Source organism: Echinops telfairi, unplaced genomic scaffold (genome assembly GCF_000313985.2).
Source record: "Echinops telfairi isolate 266 unplaced genomic scaffold, ASM31398v2 ScPeMD7_18;HRSCAF=68, whole genome shotgun sequence".
NCBI lineage: Eukaryota > Metazoa > Chordata > Mammalia > Afrosoricida > Tenrecidae > Echinops > Echinops telfairi.
In genome coordinates, this window is record NW_022103915.1 from 4,707,715 (window position 1) to 4,721,008 (window position 13,294).

The 13,294-nt window shown below is 59.3% G+C and overlaps 1 protein-coding gene across 1 annotated transcript in view; it reads right to left on the reverse strand.

Moving 5' to 3' along the window:
• Window positions 1-3,949: 3,949 nt before the first annotated feature.
• SETD3 (SET domain containing 3, actin histidine methyltransferase) overlaps window positions 3,950-13,294 on the reverse strand; it is a 37,960-nt gene continuing 28,615 nt past the window's right edge. The window contains exons 8-12 of the mRNA XM_004699120.2: window positions 10,035-10,109; window positions 9,435-9,601; window positions 8,719-8,804; window positions 5,919-6,079; window positions 3,950-5,011 (exon numbers count right to left, since the gene is read on the reverse strand). Of these exons, the coding sequence (XP_004699177.1) occupies window positions 4,574-5,011; window positions 5,919-6,079; window positions 8,719-8,804; window positions 9,435-9,601; window positions 10,035-10,109 (927 nt within the window). The 3' untranslated portion in view covers window positions 3,950-4,573. The remainder of the gene's footprint in view (window positions 5,012-5,918; window positions 6,080-8,718; window positions 8,805-9,434; window positions 9,602-10,034; window positions 10,110-13,294) is intronic.

Below are 13,294 nucleotides of genomic sequence, written 5' to 3' on the forward strand. Positions count from 1 at the left end.
CGTGACGGAGGGCGGAGTGGGGAGGGAGGGGAAAAATGAGGAGCTGATGCCAGGGGCTTAGGTGGAGAGCAAATGTTTTGAGAATGATGGGGGCAATGAATGTACAAATGTGCTTTACACAATTGATGTATGTATGGATTGTGATAAAAGTTGTATGACCCCCTAATAAAACGATTAAATAAAAAAGAGGGGTCAGTTCAGAGAGGGCCAGCTGTCACCACACCCTCACCTACCGGCTCAGGGACCCCTGAAGCCGTCGCACACAGCTTCCAGCCATCCTGCCTGGACTGCCTCAGGCCACCCACTAACCCTGCCGCCTTCCTGGGACAGGTCTCTTCCCCAAAAGAGATCAGGTCCCTGCTGGGGCTGCCTCTTCCCTCCCAACCACCTGGCTGGCCCAGCCTCTCCCTTTACAGGACCGGTTCTCCGTGTGCTTACAATACACTCCCAGTCCCTGCACACTCGATTCCAGCTGTACAGCAGAGATGATTCAAGATATGCCAGGGGAACCCAGGGCTCAGGTGTCCAGCTTTCGGCCATCCCATCCTGGGGCGCCCACCCTGCCAGATCAGTGACACCAGGGACACAGCTCCGCCCTCACAGGCAAAGCTGCTTTCTGGGCCAGGCCGGACCCTGCACCCCTGCACCGACCGACCACACAGCTGAGCGCTGTTCCTGGAAGCCATGGAGCCCTGGGGTCCAGTCTCTGGCTCGTCATTCTTTTCTCTCAGCACGTGCACAATTATCACCAAAATATAGAGTAAATGATTTTTTAAAAATTGATTTCCCTCTATTTAAGTGAAGGTTTAATTTAGCACAACCCTGCAATTCTGTATTGGAAGTGTGGGGTTATTTTTAATATCTTTATCCCCTCCCCCTCCACCACCCCCCATCCCCTGCCATACAATCAATCCATCTTCCAAGGAATCTTTCTGGAAATGGCTTGGGGGCAGGGGGGGGGGTGTAGGGATCACCTATCACTTGCCAGCCTGCACGAAAAACTGGGTGCTTTTTGTTTTTTTCTTGAGACGGCTGCAATCTAATTGCTAACTGTTTACACAAATAACACATAAATCGAACGAAACAGAAGCGGTAACTGGCGCGTTTCCAACAACGAGCCTCGACAGCCTCTTATCCCAAAGCGGGAGGAAGAAAGTAAACTTCAAAATGATTTGAGGGAAAGGTCTATTTTCATGACAGATGGCAGTGAGGGCTCTTCAATGCCAATTGAATCACTTTCCCTGGGTTTTCAGATGCTGCGTGGCTCCGGCTCCGAGGGTGTGTGCAGGCAGCACGGCACACCGCCTGCCACACCAGAACGAGGCAGAGGGTGAGGGTGACTCGTGTGCCGCGGGCTCACCAGCGGGTAGGAGTCGTCTCAGGGCAATTCTGCCCCAGCTAGCAAAGAAAAGGGCTCTTTTGTCTCACGTGCTGTGGGCACGTTACCGGGAGGGGTCCGTTCTGGAGAAGGGTGTCGTGCGGGGTGACGGAGAGGGCCGGAGAGAAAGAGGGAGCCCTTGCCGAGATGGGCTGGCACCATGGCCCGGACAAGGGGCTCCTACATCGTAGTCGCTAGGGAGATACCAGACCCAGCAGCGTTCCATTCTGTTGCCTATGCTGCTGCGAGGGACCTTGGACTTGTCTCTCGCAGTGACTCCCAGGACCCACAGAACAGGACCACCCGGTCCTGTGCCATCCTCACAAGGGTTACGTGAGCAGCCACCGTGCCCATCTCAATCCCTCTATCGAAGGCCTTCCTGTTACCTCTGCCCTGGCACTTTACCAAGCAGACGGCCTTCTCCGGGGACTGGTCTCTCCTGATGACATGCCCCAAGTCCGTGAGCCCATGACACACCGTCCCGTTTCCAAAGTGCATTCCCACAGCACATCGTCCAGGACAGATGGTTGTTCCGACGGTCCACGGTGCTCTGTACTCTGTCCCAGCGTCGTCCCTCAAGGGCATCAGTCCTGGTCACCGTCCGGTGGCTTTCAGGTGTACACGAGGTGGCTGAAGACACCGAGACCCTGAGCCTTCGTGTCAAAGGGACACCTTGGCTCTGTCACTTCAGAGCTCTCCTGCAGCAGTTGCCCAGGGCGACCCACCCTTGATGTTGGACCGCTGCTTGCTGCGGTGCGTAGTGGGGCGGGAGGTCAGACCTGACATGGCAGCGCCCCGTGACAGCTCCGTCTGGTGACAACACTGAGAAGCTGTTCTTCCTTCGGGCGCCTGAGTCTTCAGGCACAACAGGCTGTGCCAAACAGGAAGCAGAGACCAGAGGGATGCCTTCGGGGCCGGGAGACCCTGCCCACTGAGCCCCGATCGATGCAGACCCTAACGGTACTGTCTCTGACATTCCGAGGTTTTCTGTTGGCCCCTTTCATCTCACACAGGAAGGATGCAGCATCTTCCCAGCTGGGATTCAGACTCCCGGTCCAGCGCGCCTTCAACTCCATCTCCGTGCATCTTTCCATGATGCCGTCTTCACCGGACGGATGGTATTCTGACTCCGTCTTCAATACCGGGTTTGATAACTTTCAATCCGATCGGAAAATAGAGAGGCTCATCATGAACGCCCTCACTGAAGGGCCTTCTGTCCCTCTGCCAGAGCCCACCCTCAGGGAGGTGCCCTTGGGGAGGTAATGTGGGAGCTTTCTTCTCTGTCCTTGTGAGCAGAGGAGCCCCAGTGGCACAGTGGGTTAAGCGCTGGGCTAACTGCAAGGGCAGCAGTTTGAAGCCAGCAGTGGCTCCTCTGGGGAACGAGGCTTTCTACTCTCATGAGCCTCTCTACTCATCGAGCCTCGGAAACTCACGGGGCAGTTTTACCGTCCGATAGGCTCCTTCTGAGTTAGCATCAACTCGGAGGCTCCTCGCTGGCTCACAGGGTCCCCAGCCTTTCCCCCTTGGCAGAGCTGCTGGTGGCTCTGAACTGCCAGCCATGGCGATGGCATCCATGTGTAACCCCCCCCCATGTGTAACCGTTGGCAGGGTTGGGGTTCTGGTGTTTTGGGGGTGAGAGGCACCTAAGGGATGAGGCCGACGGGACATCTGGCCGAGGAGCTCTAGCTGCCCTGCGCTGGTGACCTCAGCTCCTGTTGCACTCAGGACCATACCCACGCTCTCCAGGTCATCTTAACCCCACTGCCCTCAGATGCCCCTGTGGCACCGAGCAGAGCTGCCCCACAGTGCTCCCAAGACCGTGGCTTTGACGGCCACAGGCTGCCACGTCTTTCTCCAGGGGAACTGCTGGTGGGTTTGAACTGCTGACCATTGGCTAGCAGCAGAGCGCTTAAGTGACTGTGCCCCAGAGGCCCTGGGCAGTGCCTTGTAGCTGCTGGTCCTAAGCCCCAGGTGAGATCAGGAGGTCCCCCAACAGTGCTAGGTCTTCTCCAAACGAGACATCCTGCTGTGCAGGAAATGGTGTGGAGCACCTAAAACTCAAGAGCCCCAACCCTCTGTGGTGGTCGCTGCCCCACACCAGGGCACTGTCTCAAGCCTTTCCCTCTCCTAAGCCCCCAGGAAGCAGCCCTCCTGGCGTAGTGGTTGTACGTTGGGCTGCTCACTATTAGAAGTTCGAAACACTAGTTGTTCTGTGTGGGGCGGGAGAAGATGAGGCTTTCCACTGGGGCAGCTCGCCCTGCCCTGCCCTGCCCTACAGGGTCATCAGTTGGCAGGGCCTCCCTAACAGTGAGGTTTTGGTTGGCGCCCCAGGAGGCTCTCTCCCTGTGCCTCCAGCCCTCTGACCCACAGTAGCCCCCTTTGTGGGGGGCAGGCAAGCGGCCTGACGCCAATGCCTCTCCCAGGGTAGGTCTCCTACTGCCTCCCCATCCTCAGCGACAGTGGGGACACCACCACTTCGAGGTCCAAAGGCCCTTTGGGGGAACCCAAGATGGTTGCTGGAAAACCCACCCGGCGCATGTATCCGTCATAAAACAGGCACAGACCAAGGCATTAACCACGGTCTCCATTTAATAAGCGTGTTAGTCAAAAGTGTGGCTTTGAAACCCTCTAGCTGGCTGTGAGAAGCGAGGGGCCGGGGACCCTCGGCTGCAGGCAGGAGCTGTGCTCGGCCCTCACTGCTGCGATCCCCCAAGGTCAGCTGAGGACCCGGGGAACCACCACCAACAGGAAGCCCGTTTCTAGAAATCACTAGACAGATATATGTGAGCAGATCGATTTCTTTATAGAATCAGGGTTATCATCAACGTTTAAAACTATCAAAAATAAGGGTGCCACCTTACAGTCATCTTCTTTGGGTAGGGGGGAGGCTACTATTTTTTAAGGGGACGGAAAAGAAAGGGGCGGGTTCCCCACAGCGCAAGTCCCACCGGTGCAGAGGGGACCCATCCACGGGGGTGGGGGCCGCAGGCTCCTGCACGACAGCCCTCCCCTTAGCTCTCAGAAGCAAGATGGCAACCTCATTCGAAAAAGGAAGCTAGATATTTTAAATAACTTAAAAAATCATTTTTATATAAAGCAGCAAAAACATATTCCTCTCTCTCTCTTTCTCTTGGCAGAAAAACGTCCACAGGAGCACAGGGTGAGGGGAGTGGCTGCCCACAGGAGCGGGGCCCCTCAGAGCCGTGCGCCCTCGTCCTCAGCGCTGGCGGAAGGGGCTTCTTTGGCATCTTGGCGCCCTCTCGGACTCTCCTCTAGGCTCGAGCACCTGGCTTCCGCTCGGGCCCCGTGGGGGACAGAGTCTTGACCATTGACGAGCCCGTTTTCAGCAGCCTTGGCCCGGCCTGAGGCCCCCTGCGCGCCGCCCTCCTGCTGCAGGCTCCGGAGCATGAGCGGCAGCCGCGCATCAGCCACGCTGCTCTCCAGCAGCCCCAGGGCGCTCTCCTCGTAGCGGGGCAGCGGCGCCCGCTCCTGCAGCTGCTGGCTGCACAACGCCCGGTTCCCGGCTGCGCCCCGCAGCACCTTCTCCAGAAGCTCCTTCTCACCCAGGCGCAGCTTAACGGCCATGGCAGCCCGGGCTGAGAGCGGGGCACCTTGCAGGAAGGACTTGTCTTCCTGGAAAACAAGGCGGGCGGTGCCGTCAGTGGAACCAGGTGGTGGTGGGGGTGATGGGGGGGCGGACACACACACGTGGGGGTGATGGGGGAGCGGACACACACCCACGACCACCGGTGGGTGACGGGACCTAGCGTGTGAACTCCGTCCATGCTCTCCACGCCCACATCAGACTGGGCCATTAAAGCGGATGGGCTTTCGTGTGCAGAGGACACCTCAAGGGGGCGGCTATAAGACAAGACCAGTGAGAAAAAGGCGCCCAAGGCCCCTGGGGCTCCAGCCTGTCTGACGGGGCTCACCCATGCTCACTAGCACCTTCCTGGGCACTGAGGGAACAGGGATGCCCTTGCAGGCCAATTGGCCGGCAGAAGGGCAGGTGGATACGTGGGCGGGTGGCTAAGAATAAAGTATGTGAAGCCAGGGGCTCAATGGTACCTTGGGAAGGAGCCGTGTCTGACGTGGTAAATATAGGCCTGCCTCCACGTCTGCTTGTTGATGCCGTGTAAGCGGGAGCCCTGGTGGCAGTGTTGAAAGGGCTCAAGCCCACCAGTCATGCTGCTGGCCCTGCTTCTGGAAGGGGCTGCAGCCTCGGGCACCCGTGGCTGTTCTACTCCAGCCCAGAGGGTTGCTACCATGCAGAACTGACTGGAGGGCAGTGGGTTTCAAGGACTTTTTTACTTAAGAGAATAAAGAAAGCTTCAAAAGGCTCATGACAAATGCTCATTATCTTTTACATTCATTTCTCCACAACCTTTTAGAGCCTCCCTATGACCACGTGGAACGATGAAGACCAAACACGCCCGATGATTGGGCCCAAGGCTTCCCATGAGTTCTACTTAGGAAGGGCGGCCCCATGCCAACCATCTTTCAGGGCAGCAGCGCCCCACCCCACGCCTCCCCCAGTTACCTCGATGGTGGTTTTGTAGGTTTTCAGAAGCAGCGAGGCCCTGTCTTCCAAGAAGGCCCACAGCTTGAGCTCGTTGTCCCAGCTCACAGGGAATTCCGAGTTGCCCAAGGTGAAGATTCTGTCGATGGCACTGTCCCCCAGCAGGTGTTCCCTCAATTCCTCTACGGGAACAAAGCGCGACCTGTTAGTGGAGGGAGACCGCAGCGCTCCTCATGGGAGGAGACGCCTTTCCAGCAACTCCGTTTCCCAGGTCAAAGCTCTCCCGGCTCCATCGGCAGCACCGTCTGTCTGGGATCCGGAACACGGCTGGGCATAGCACCACTTTCTAGTTTACAGGGAACCACAGCAGGTTTCGTGCTGGGCTACGACTCTCAAAGGTCAGCAGTTTGGAGCCAGCAGCTGCTCCTCGGGAGAGAGGTGAAGCTCTCTGCGCCTAGAGACACAGTTTCAGAAACCCACAGGGACGGCTCTGCTCTGTCCTGTGGGGCCTATCCGTGTTGGAATCAACATGACAGCAGTAGGATTTTAAGGGGGGGAGGTGAGGAGCCTGCTCCCCAACCAGGGTGGCACACTCCTGTGACAACAGGCTCACCAGCGGGTGGAAGGCTCTGGGAACCGTGTCTGAGGAGCAGCGAGCACCAGCCACTGCACCGGGTGTCCCCGCCCACCACCTGGCCAGGCAAGCGGGAGGCCGCAGAGACTGATGACACAGATCTTACCCAGCTCCATCTCCCTCTTGCTTGTCCAGGGCCCTGGGGGCGTAACAGTGCATAAGCATGGGGCTGCCGGTCTCAAGGCCAGCACTTCGAGGGAGAAAGATGGCTTTCCACTCCTGTGAAGAGTTAATCTGGGAAACCCACAGGGGCAGCTCTGCCCTGTCCTAGAAGGTCGGCGGCAGGGAGTTTCTCAGATGTCAGGATTTAAAGTGGAACTAAGGTGAGCATCTCAAATACCTGCCAACAGGTTTCAGAAAAGGGGCGCCTTCGGCAAGGGCCCTGACATGCCATCCCATTCAGGGGCCTGGCCGTCTGCTGTCCCTATGAGACCAAACCAACATCCACTGCCAATGCTTCCCGCTCTAAGGGACAGCCTGCGGCTGCCCAAAGCCACAGCATTCCTGGTGTCAGTGACGTCCTTCGAGGGCACACTGCTCTCTGTGCCTACAGAGAATCACTGGCCCTGAGGAGTCTGGGAGGGTCCCGGCTTTGTTTGAGAAAGCAAACGTAAGCTGGTCTCACACTGAAAGAAAAGGACGAGGGTGGGCTTGCGAGCAGAGGGCAGCTGGGGAAGCAGCCGGCACGTGGGATCCTGATCCCCAGTTCCTGCACCGTGGCTGCTGGCGGCCTGTCTCTGGAGGAGCCCACCTTGGCTTCCCCCGCAGCCTTCTCTCCGTGACGGACAGCCTGGCGTCCGTCATCCTTCGTTGGATGGAACATGCTTTGTTGACGCTGGTCAGGAGTGAACCCTCTCACACCTGGGAGAAGATGGGTGGCCCCAAGGCCCTGGGGAAGGACACAGATCCCGAGTCGGCATCCTTGCAGGCCCTGTGTTTCCTGGAGTCCTTCCTCAGTGGCCTCTGCCCCCTGCTCCACCATGTGTGCGACACTGGATCAGCAGGCCTGCGCCATGCCCTCTGCTGGGCCTGCCCTTGTCCTCAAAACACGCCTCCTCCTCAGCGCCACAGGAGCTCAGGGAGCAGGTCAGCTCCAAGCTCCGAGCAGGGGGCCTCTCTGTGGATCGAGGAGCGGCAACCCTGCAAGGCGGACTGCCAGGGCTCTCAGCCTGGGTCCTCAGGCCTGGCCAGTGGCTGCCCTCTGGGACAGAGCTTCCCCGCAGGCCACAGGAACCCATCTCACTGGCTGTGAGGGGTCAGAGGGACGACGGGACACATTTTCCATGACTGTCCGTACAAAGAACCGCCCGGTCCTGGGCCCTGCTCCCCATTGTGGCCATGCCGGAGCCCAGTGCTGCGGCCGCTGTCTCAGCCCAAGTCCTTGAGAGCCTTCCCCTTTCTGCTGACAGCCTACTAAGCAGATGTTCTTTATCAAGGCGCCCATGAGCCAAACTCTCCCCAGCCTTGCTTCTTAGGAGCATCCTGACATCCGTCTGTCTGTCCTTGTGGCCGTCCATCAGGGACATTGCCAAGCAAAACTCCATGCAATCAGGGAGCGTTCCAACATCATCTCACCTTGCCGTCAATCCCTCCAGGGCAAGAACGTGAACATTTAAGGCTACCGGGAGTTAGAGCCAAAGCACAAGACTAAGTACAGCCTGACAGGGCTGCTCCCAGGGGCCCAGTCTCCCTGTGTCCGGGGACGGTGCCCAGCCTGCTGGGCAGCACATCTCCTGGATCCAAGTCCAGAGTGGGCCACTCTCAGGGGTCCCTGGTGCTGTCTCTCTGTCCCATCCATGGATCACACACTCACTCTTTCCCACCCCATTGGTTCTGCCAGGATTTAGCAGGTTTGGGGCAGTGCCCATGAGCGGAGCTCCAAAGGACCCCTCAGGGTGTCAGGGGGACAAAGGAGCCAGCACTGTCGGACCTGGGATGAGCTGGGGGAGGCCGACTCCATGGCTGTGAGGAGGTGGTGTCCCGTACTCTGTGCTGCGGACCCCAATACGTTGCCTGGCATGAAGCCGCTGGACATTTCCAGTGACCAATGAGGTTGTGTGGCCCAGGCACCCAGCACTGACCAAGGGAACAGTAGCAGCTCTCACCCTGAGGGTTTGCCCTGCTCACCTCGCACCATTTCCTCTCCGCCAGTGCTGCCACCTGACCTGTGGCCCAGCTATGGCTTACCTTCTGTCATGCAGAAGACACGGAGGAAGGCCAGGAGCTGGGCGGAGATGGGCGGCTCCGTGGAGTGAAGCGCAAAGACGCTGGAGCTGCAGACACAGGAAGCGAGACCAGTCACCCACGTGCACCCCTCCATCTGCAGAGTGCCCACCCCATCACCCCTGCGGGCCCGGGACAGCAGAGCATGGTTGGTGCAAGCAGCAGCCCCCTGGGGGGCCTTCCCTCTCACCTATGGGTGCTAATCTCGGCCTGCAGTCTAAATGCGCCCACGGCTGAGCAGGCGGTAACGGGTCTAGATGGCACAAAGCCCCCACCCCTGTAATCTCGGGTCAAGATTATTGAGCCCAATTTAAAGAGCCAGCTTACCCAGCTCCCTAGGAAGGGGCTCTCGAGCCCTGGGGCCCAAAGATGCCTCCCGTGCAGCGGAGCCACATAGAGGGGGGCAGGGGCAGGTCTATGGATCAATCACTGCAGAGCTCAGAGGTGCTACAGAAACCCAAACGGACAAGAAATGGCAGTGACAGCCACTCCCCTCCCAAGGATGGACGGCCCCCGGTGCACTCCCAGGAACAGCGAGCATGCCCCTGGGGACATGTCGGTGTCTGAGAAGGCTCCGGCTACCAAGGCCTCCACGGCTTCCCTCAGCAGCAGGGAGGGGTCGGGACCCCCACCACCACCGGTGCCCAGCCAGTGGAAGAAGCCCAGTGAGTGCCACCTACGTGGGGATGCCTGCGCGGGCCAGGACCTCAGCCTTCATGGCATACAGCCGGTCACCCTTGCTCACGCCCAGCTTGATCTTCACCCTGTCGTGTGCATTGTGGTCAAAGAAGAAGCCGCTGTGGATCACGAACTCTGCGTTGGACCGCGTGCCGTAGAAGATGTAGATCTGCCGGGGGTGAAGGGGGGGTCAGCACGAGGGACGGTACAACACCAGATCAACTCCGCACCTGTCCGTCCTCCTGTCACCCACAGGCAGGGGGACACACACGTCCTCCTGTCACCCACAGGCAGGGGGACACACACACGTCTTCCTGTCACCCACAGGCAGGGGGACACACACATCGCAGAACCCGAGGCAGGCTGCAGAGGGCCCGGAAGGCCCTGGGTGAGGGCTGAAGGCCCTAGAAGTGCACTTCTCAGGAAACCCCATCTGCAGGACAGCACGACAGCACTCCCGGCCGACCACCTTGGAACAATCAGGCCAACCACACAAGAACCTTTGTAACCCTTCCCTTCTTCTTGGTGGACCCAGGGGTCCAAGTCACAGCCCTGAGAACCTCGCCCCATGGGCCCTGGCCTCTGGACAGGCAAAGACGCACCTGCTCGCCGGCCCGGAAGTCCTGCAGCGCCACGCACTCACAGCGGTCATCCTCCAGGTTGTAGCCGGTCGTGATCTGGGTGGGGAAAGCGTCCTCGTCATAACCACAGGCCAAGGAGGTCCGTCGCTTGACTGACTGGCATCAGGCTCGAAGGCCGCTGCTCTGAGCACGGGATTTGACGGGGCAGACACAGTAGGAGTGAGAGCCTTGGAAGCGTGGGCCCTTTATCCACTAGGAGCCTTCTGGGAAGGCTGCCCTGGGGTGGTGAGACATCCAGGGTCCCTGAGTGTGGAATATAATACAGGGATGGGCAGCTGGGACCTGGCAGAGGGGGGCCTTTGAGTCTAGGGATTGGCATTTAGCCCCCAGGTCCTGGGACCCGCGGCTTGTGGGTCACATCAAGCTTTTGTGTCTTTCACATCCTCCCGTGGCCAAAGCATTTCTAAAACTGGCCCAGCAGTTAGGTAGCCAGAACTAACCAGGACAGGTAGCAATAGGGCCCTGCAGTGCTACCACCCAATGTCTGACATGCTTTTCTAAGCTCAAACAGCACCCCGACCTTCAAGGGTGGGGCAGCATGGGCCCCCAGGCTGGCTGGGCAAGGGCAGGATGCCCCCCCATGACCTGAGGGGCTCGGGGAGCTGGACAGGAACTGAGGGCCTCTGTTCAGCTTCCTGGGAGCCCATCTCTGTCCTCAAGCTTAGTTCACAACACACAGCAGGCAGGTCCAGGCTGGGGTCTTGGGACGGACGGACGGACGGACGGACGGACGGACGGACGGACACACGGCAGAGAGGGTCTGTCTTCTTCGTGTTTCTCCCTCAGTGGGACCGTGGCACAATCCGCCCCGCCGGGACGCGGGCGGGCAGGAGACAAAGCAATGCACGTGCATCACACAGGGCCGGCGGGGGACACACAGGAAGAATGGCCACAGTCCCATCGTTTCGGGTGGGTTTCCTGCAGGTCCTTTTCCTAGGCGGGGGAATGCTTGCTGCAGCCAGATCGACTCACCATGCAGGCGCACTGCAGACAGCGGGCACTGGGAACTCAGCGGGGATGGACACAGACAGAACCTATGTTCTGGTGGGGCGGGGCTAGCAGCCCCGGCACAGACCTCAGAGGGAAGTGAGTAGGGACGGAGGGCAGGTGGGGTTAGGCATGTGGGGCAGTGTGGGCTTAGATCATGAAAGGCAAGCACGAGCTGACTGGCTTGTGCTCATTACTCTGCAGTGCTTTCATGTGAAGCTGTCCCCACAGGAAAGTAAGCAAACCCAGGGGGGCCGCACTGCCCGTGACGGGTGTTCACCCAGCAGGACTCAGGGTAGCTCCCGAGCCGCGGCACACGCCTGCAGGGGACGCAGACCCTTCTGTAAAGAAGGCAGTGCTGTCCGGTGACCTGGGAGGCCTCGGTCTGAGTGGGGCTCTATTCCTGTCCGCCTGTCCATTCAGGGCAAGCGGTTTACACACCCTCAGGGGTGCACCAACACTCCCCGAGGTGCCACCAGCTCCTTGTGGCTGCAGAGTTGCCCCAGGGCCCTCGCTGCCCCTGCCAGCCCTCCAGTGACACCAGCCACACTACCCAGCAGCCGTGCCCCCAACTCTGCCCAGTCAGTGGGGTACCAGTCCAGAATGCTCCCTGGGAGAGTGGGCAGGTGGCCCTGTCCCCTGTGCTGGGGTGGGAAGGAGGGGCAGGCAGGCCTGTGCAGTCAGGTTTCCAAACTGGCCAAGCCCTTGTGGTTCTGCAGGGCAGAGACCCCACAGGACACTGACTGCCGAGTCTTTCTCCCAAGGAGAGGCTGAGGGGGGCGGGGTCCAGCCTTTCGGTTTGCAGCTGAACACTTTAGCCGCCGTGCCACCCAGGGCTCAGGCTTCCAGTTCTGTCCATGCACATGGGTGCCCACCCTCCGGAAGCCGCCCAGTCCTAAGTGGGATTTACTTCAACGGCAGAAAGATCTTCCTGTTTCCTGAAACCCGGGTGCCAGTTCTCACCAGCTCTGAGCGACCAAGGGGCAGTGACCAAGGGTTCACAGACACACAGAGGCAGGATTCACCTACGGGACACCCCTCCAGGAAGTCCCCTGAGCCCCTCCCTCCGCCCCTCTGGTGACACGATGGGACGTGCTGGCTTGGGGAGTGTGCCAGCAAGGTGCCCCTTGCATCTGTGCAGCTGGGGCAGCCCCCCTTACTTCTGCATTTCCCCCACCCGCTCTCCCTGCCAGTACGCAGTCACACGGTCACAGGCAGGGCATCACGCCCACCCATCCTTATCTACCACTGAGGCGTCCACTCAGCCCACGGGCCTGGTCAGCAGCTAGCCACCAAGTGCCCAGAAGTAGCTCAGCAGGCCTTCTCTCAAGCTGCCTCTGAGAGGTCTGAACTGCTGACTTCTCAGTCCCCGACTCTGGAACTAAGACCAAAGCTTGCTACCCCTGGCCTCCCCGTGGATGCCCACTCACAGGGACACTGCAGGCTGCTGGCGAGCTGCCCTGTAGTTATTCTTTACAGCAGCAGACTGCCTCAAACCACTGACCTTCTGGCCTGTCCGTTGGCAGCTGGCACCTAGCCCCTGGGCTCCCAGGCACTCACCCGGGGCCTCGCTAGACACAGTCACTCAGCAAAGGGAGCCTGCACACTCATGCTGGAGACGTCGCCGACGCGCAGACGGCCGTCTCTCACAGCCTGCCTGGCCCGAGCTGCCAGCCCCTCGCTGCTCTGCTTTGGGCACACTGTGACGGGCTGGATCCTTTGCCCTTCTCCCTCCAGACCCAAGTTTGGGGACACGGTGAGAGGCAGACAGAGTTGCTGGGTTACAAATGTCTGCCGATGTGCTCAATGACAGCCAGGTCGACACAATCAGAGGATGCTCGTCGGAGACACACAGGCAGGAAGACAAGCGCTTGTCTGGGAAGCTGAGCCTGCGTCTGCAGCACCGTGCCTTTGTACAAAAGCGATTAACGGTGAATATGGATAAGATACAACGTTCAAGTATGGAAATAGAACACCTCCCAGCCCACCAGACACCATTTCCCCTCGAGTGCCCTCATTGCAAAGGGGGAGGGCAGTCTGGGGGAAGCACCTTAAGGAAGGAAGATGGGTGCCCGGCTGGCCGGGGCAGGTCCCAGACCCCGGAAGGGAACAGGGAGGATGCAGGGTCTAGTGTAACACACACTGATGCTTCGCGTTTGAAAAGGGGAAAGAAAACCATTAAATCTTCATTTCACGGAAGCATCACAAAACCAGTGTGTGTGTGTGGGGGGGGG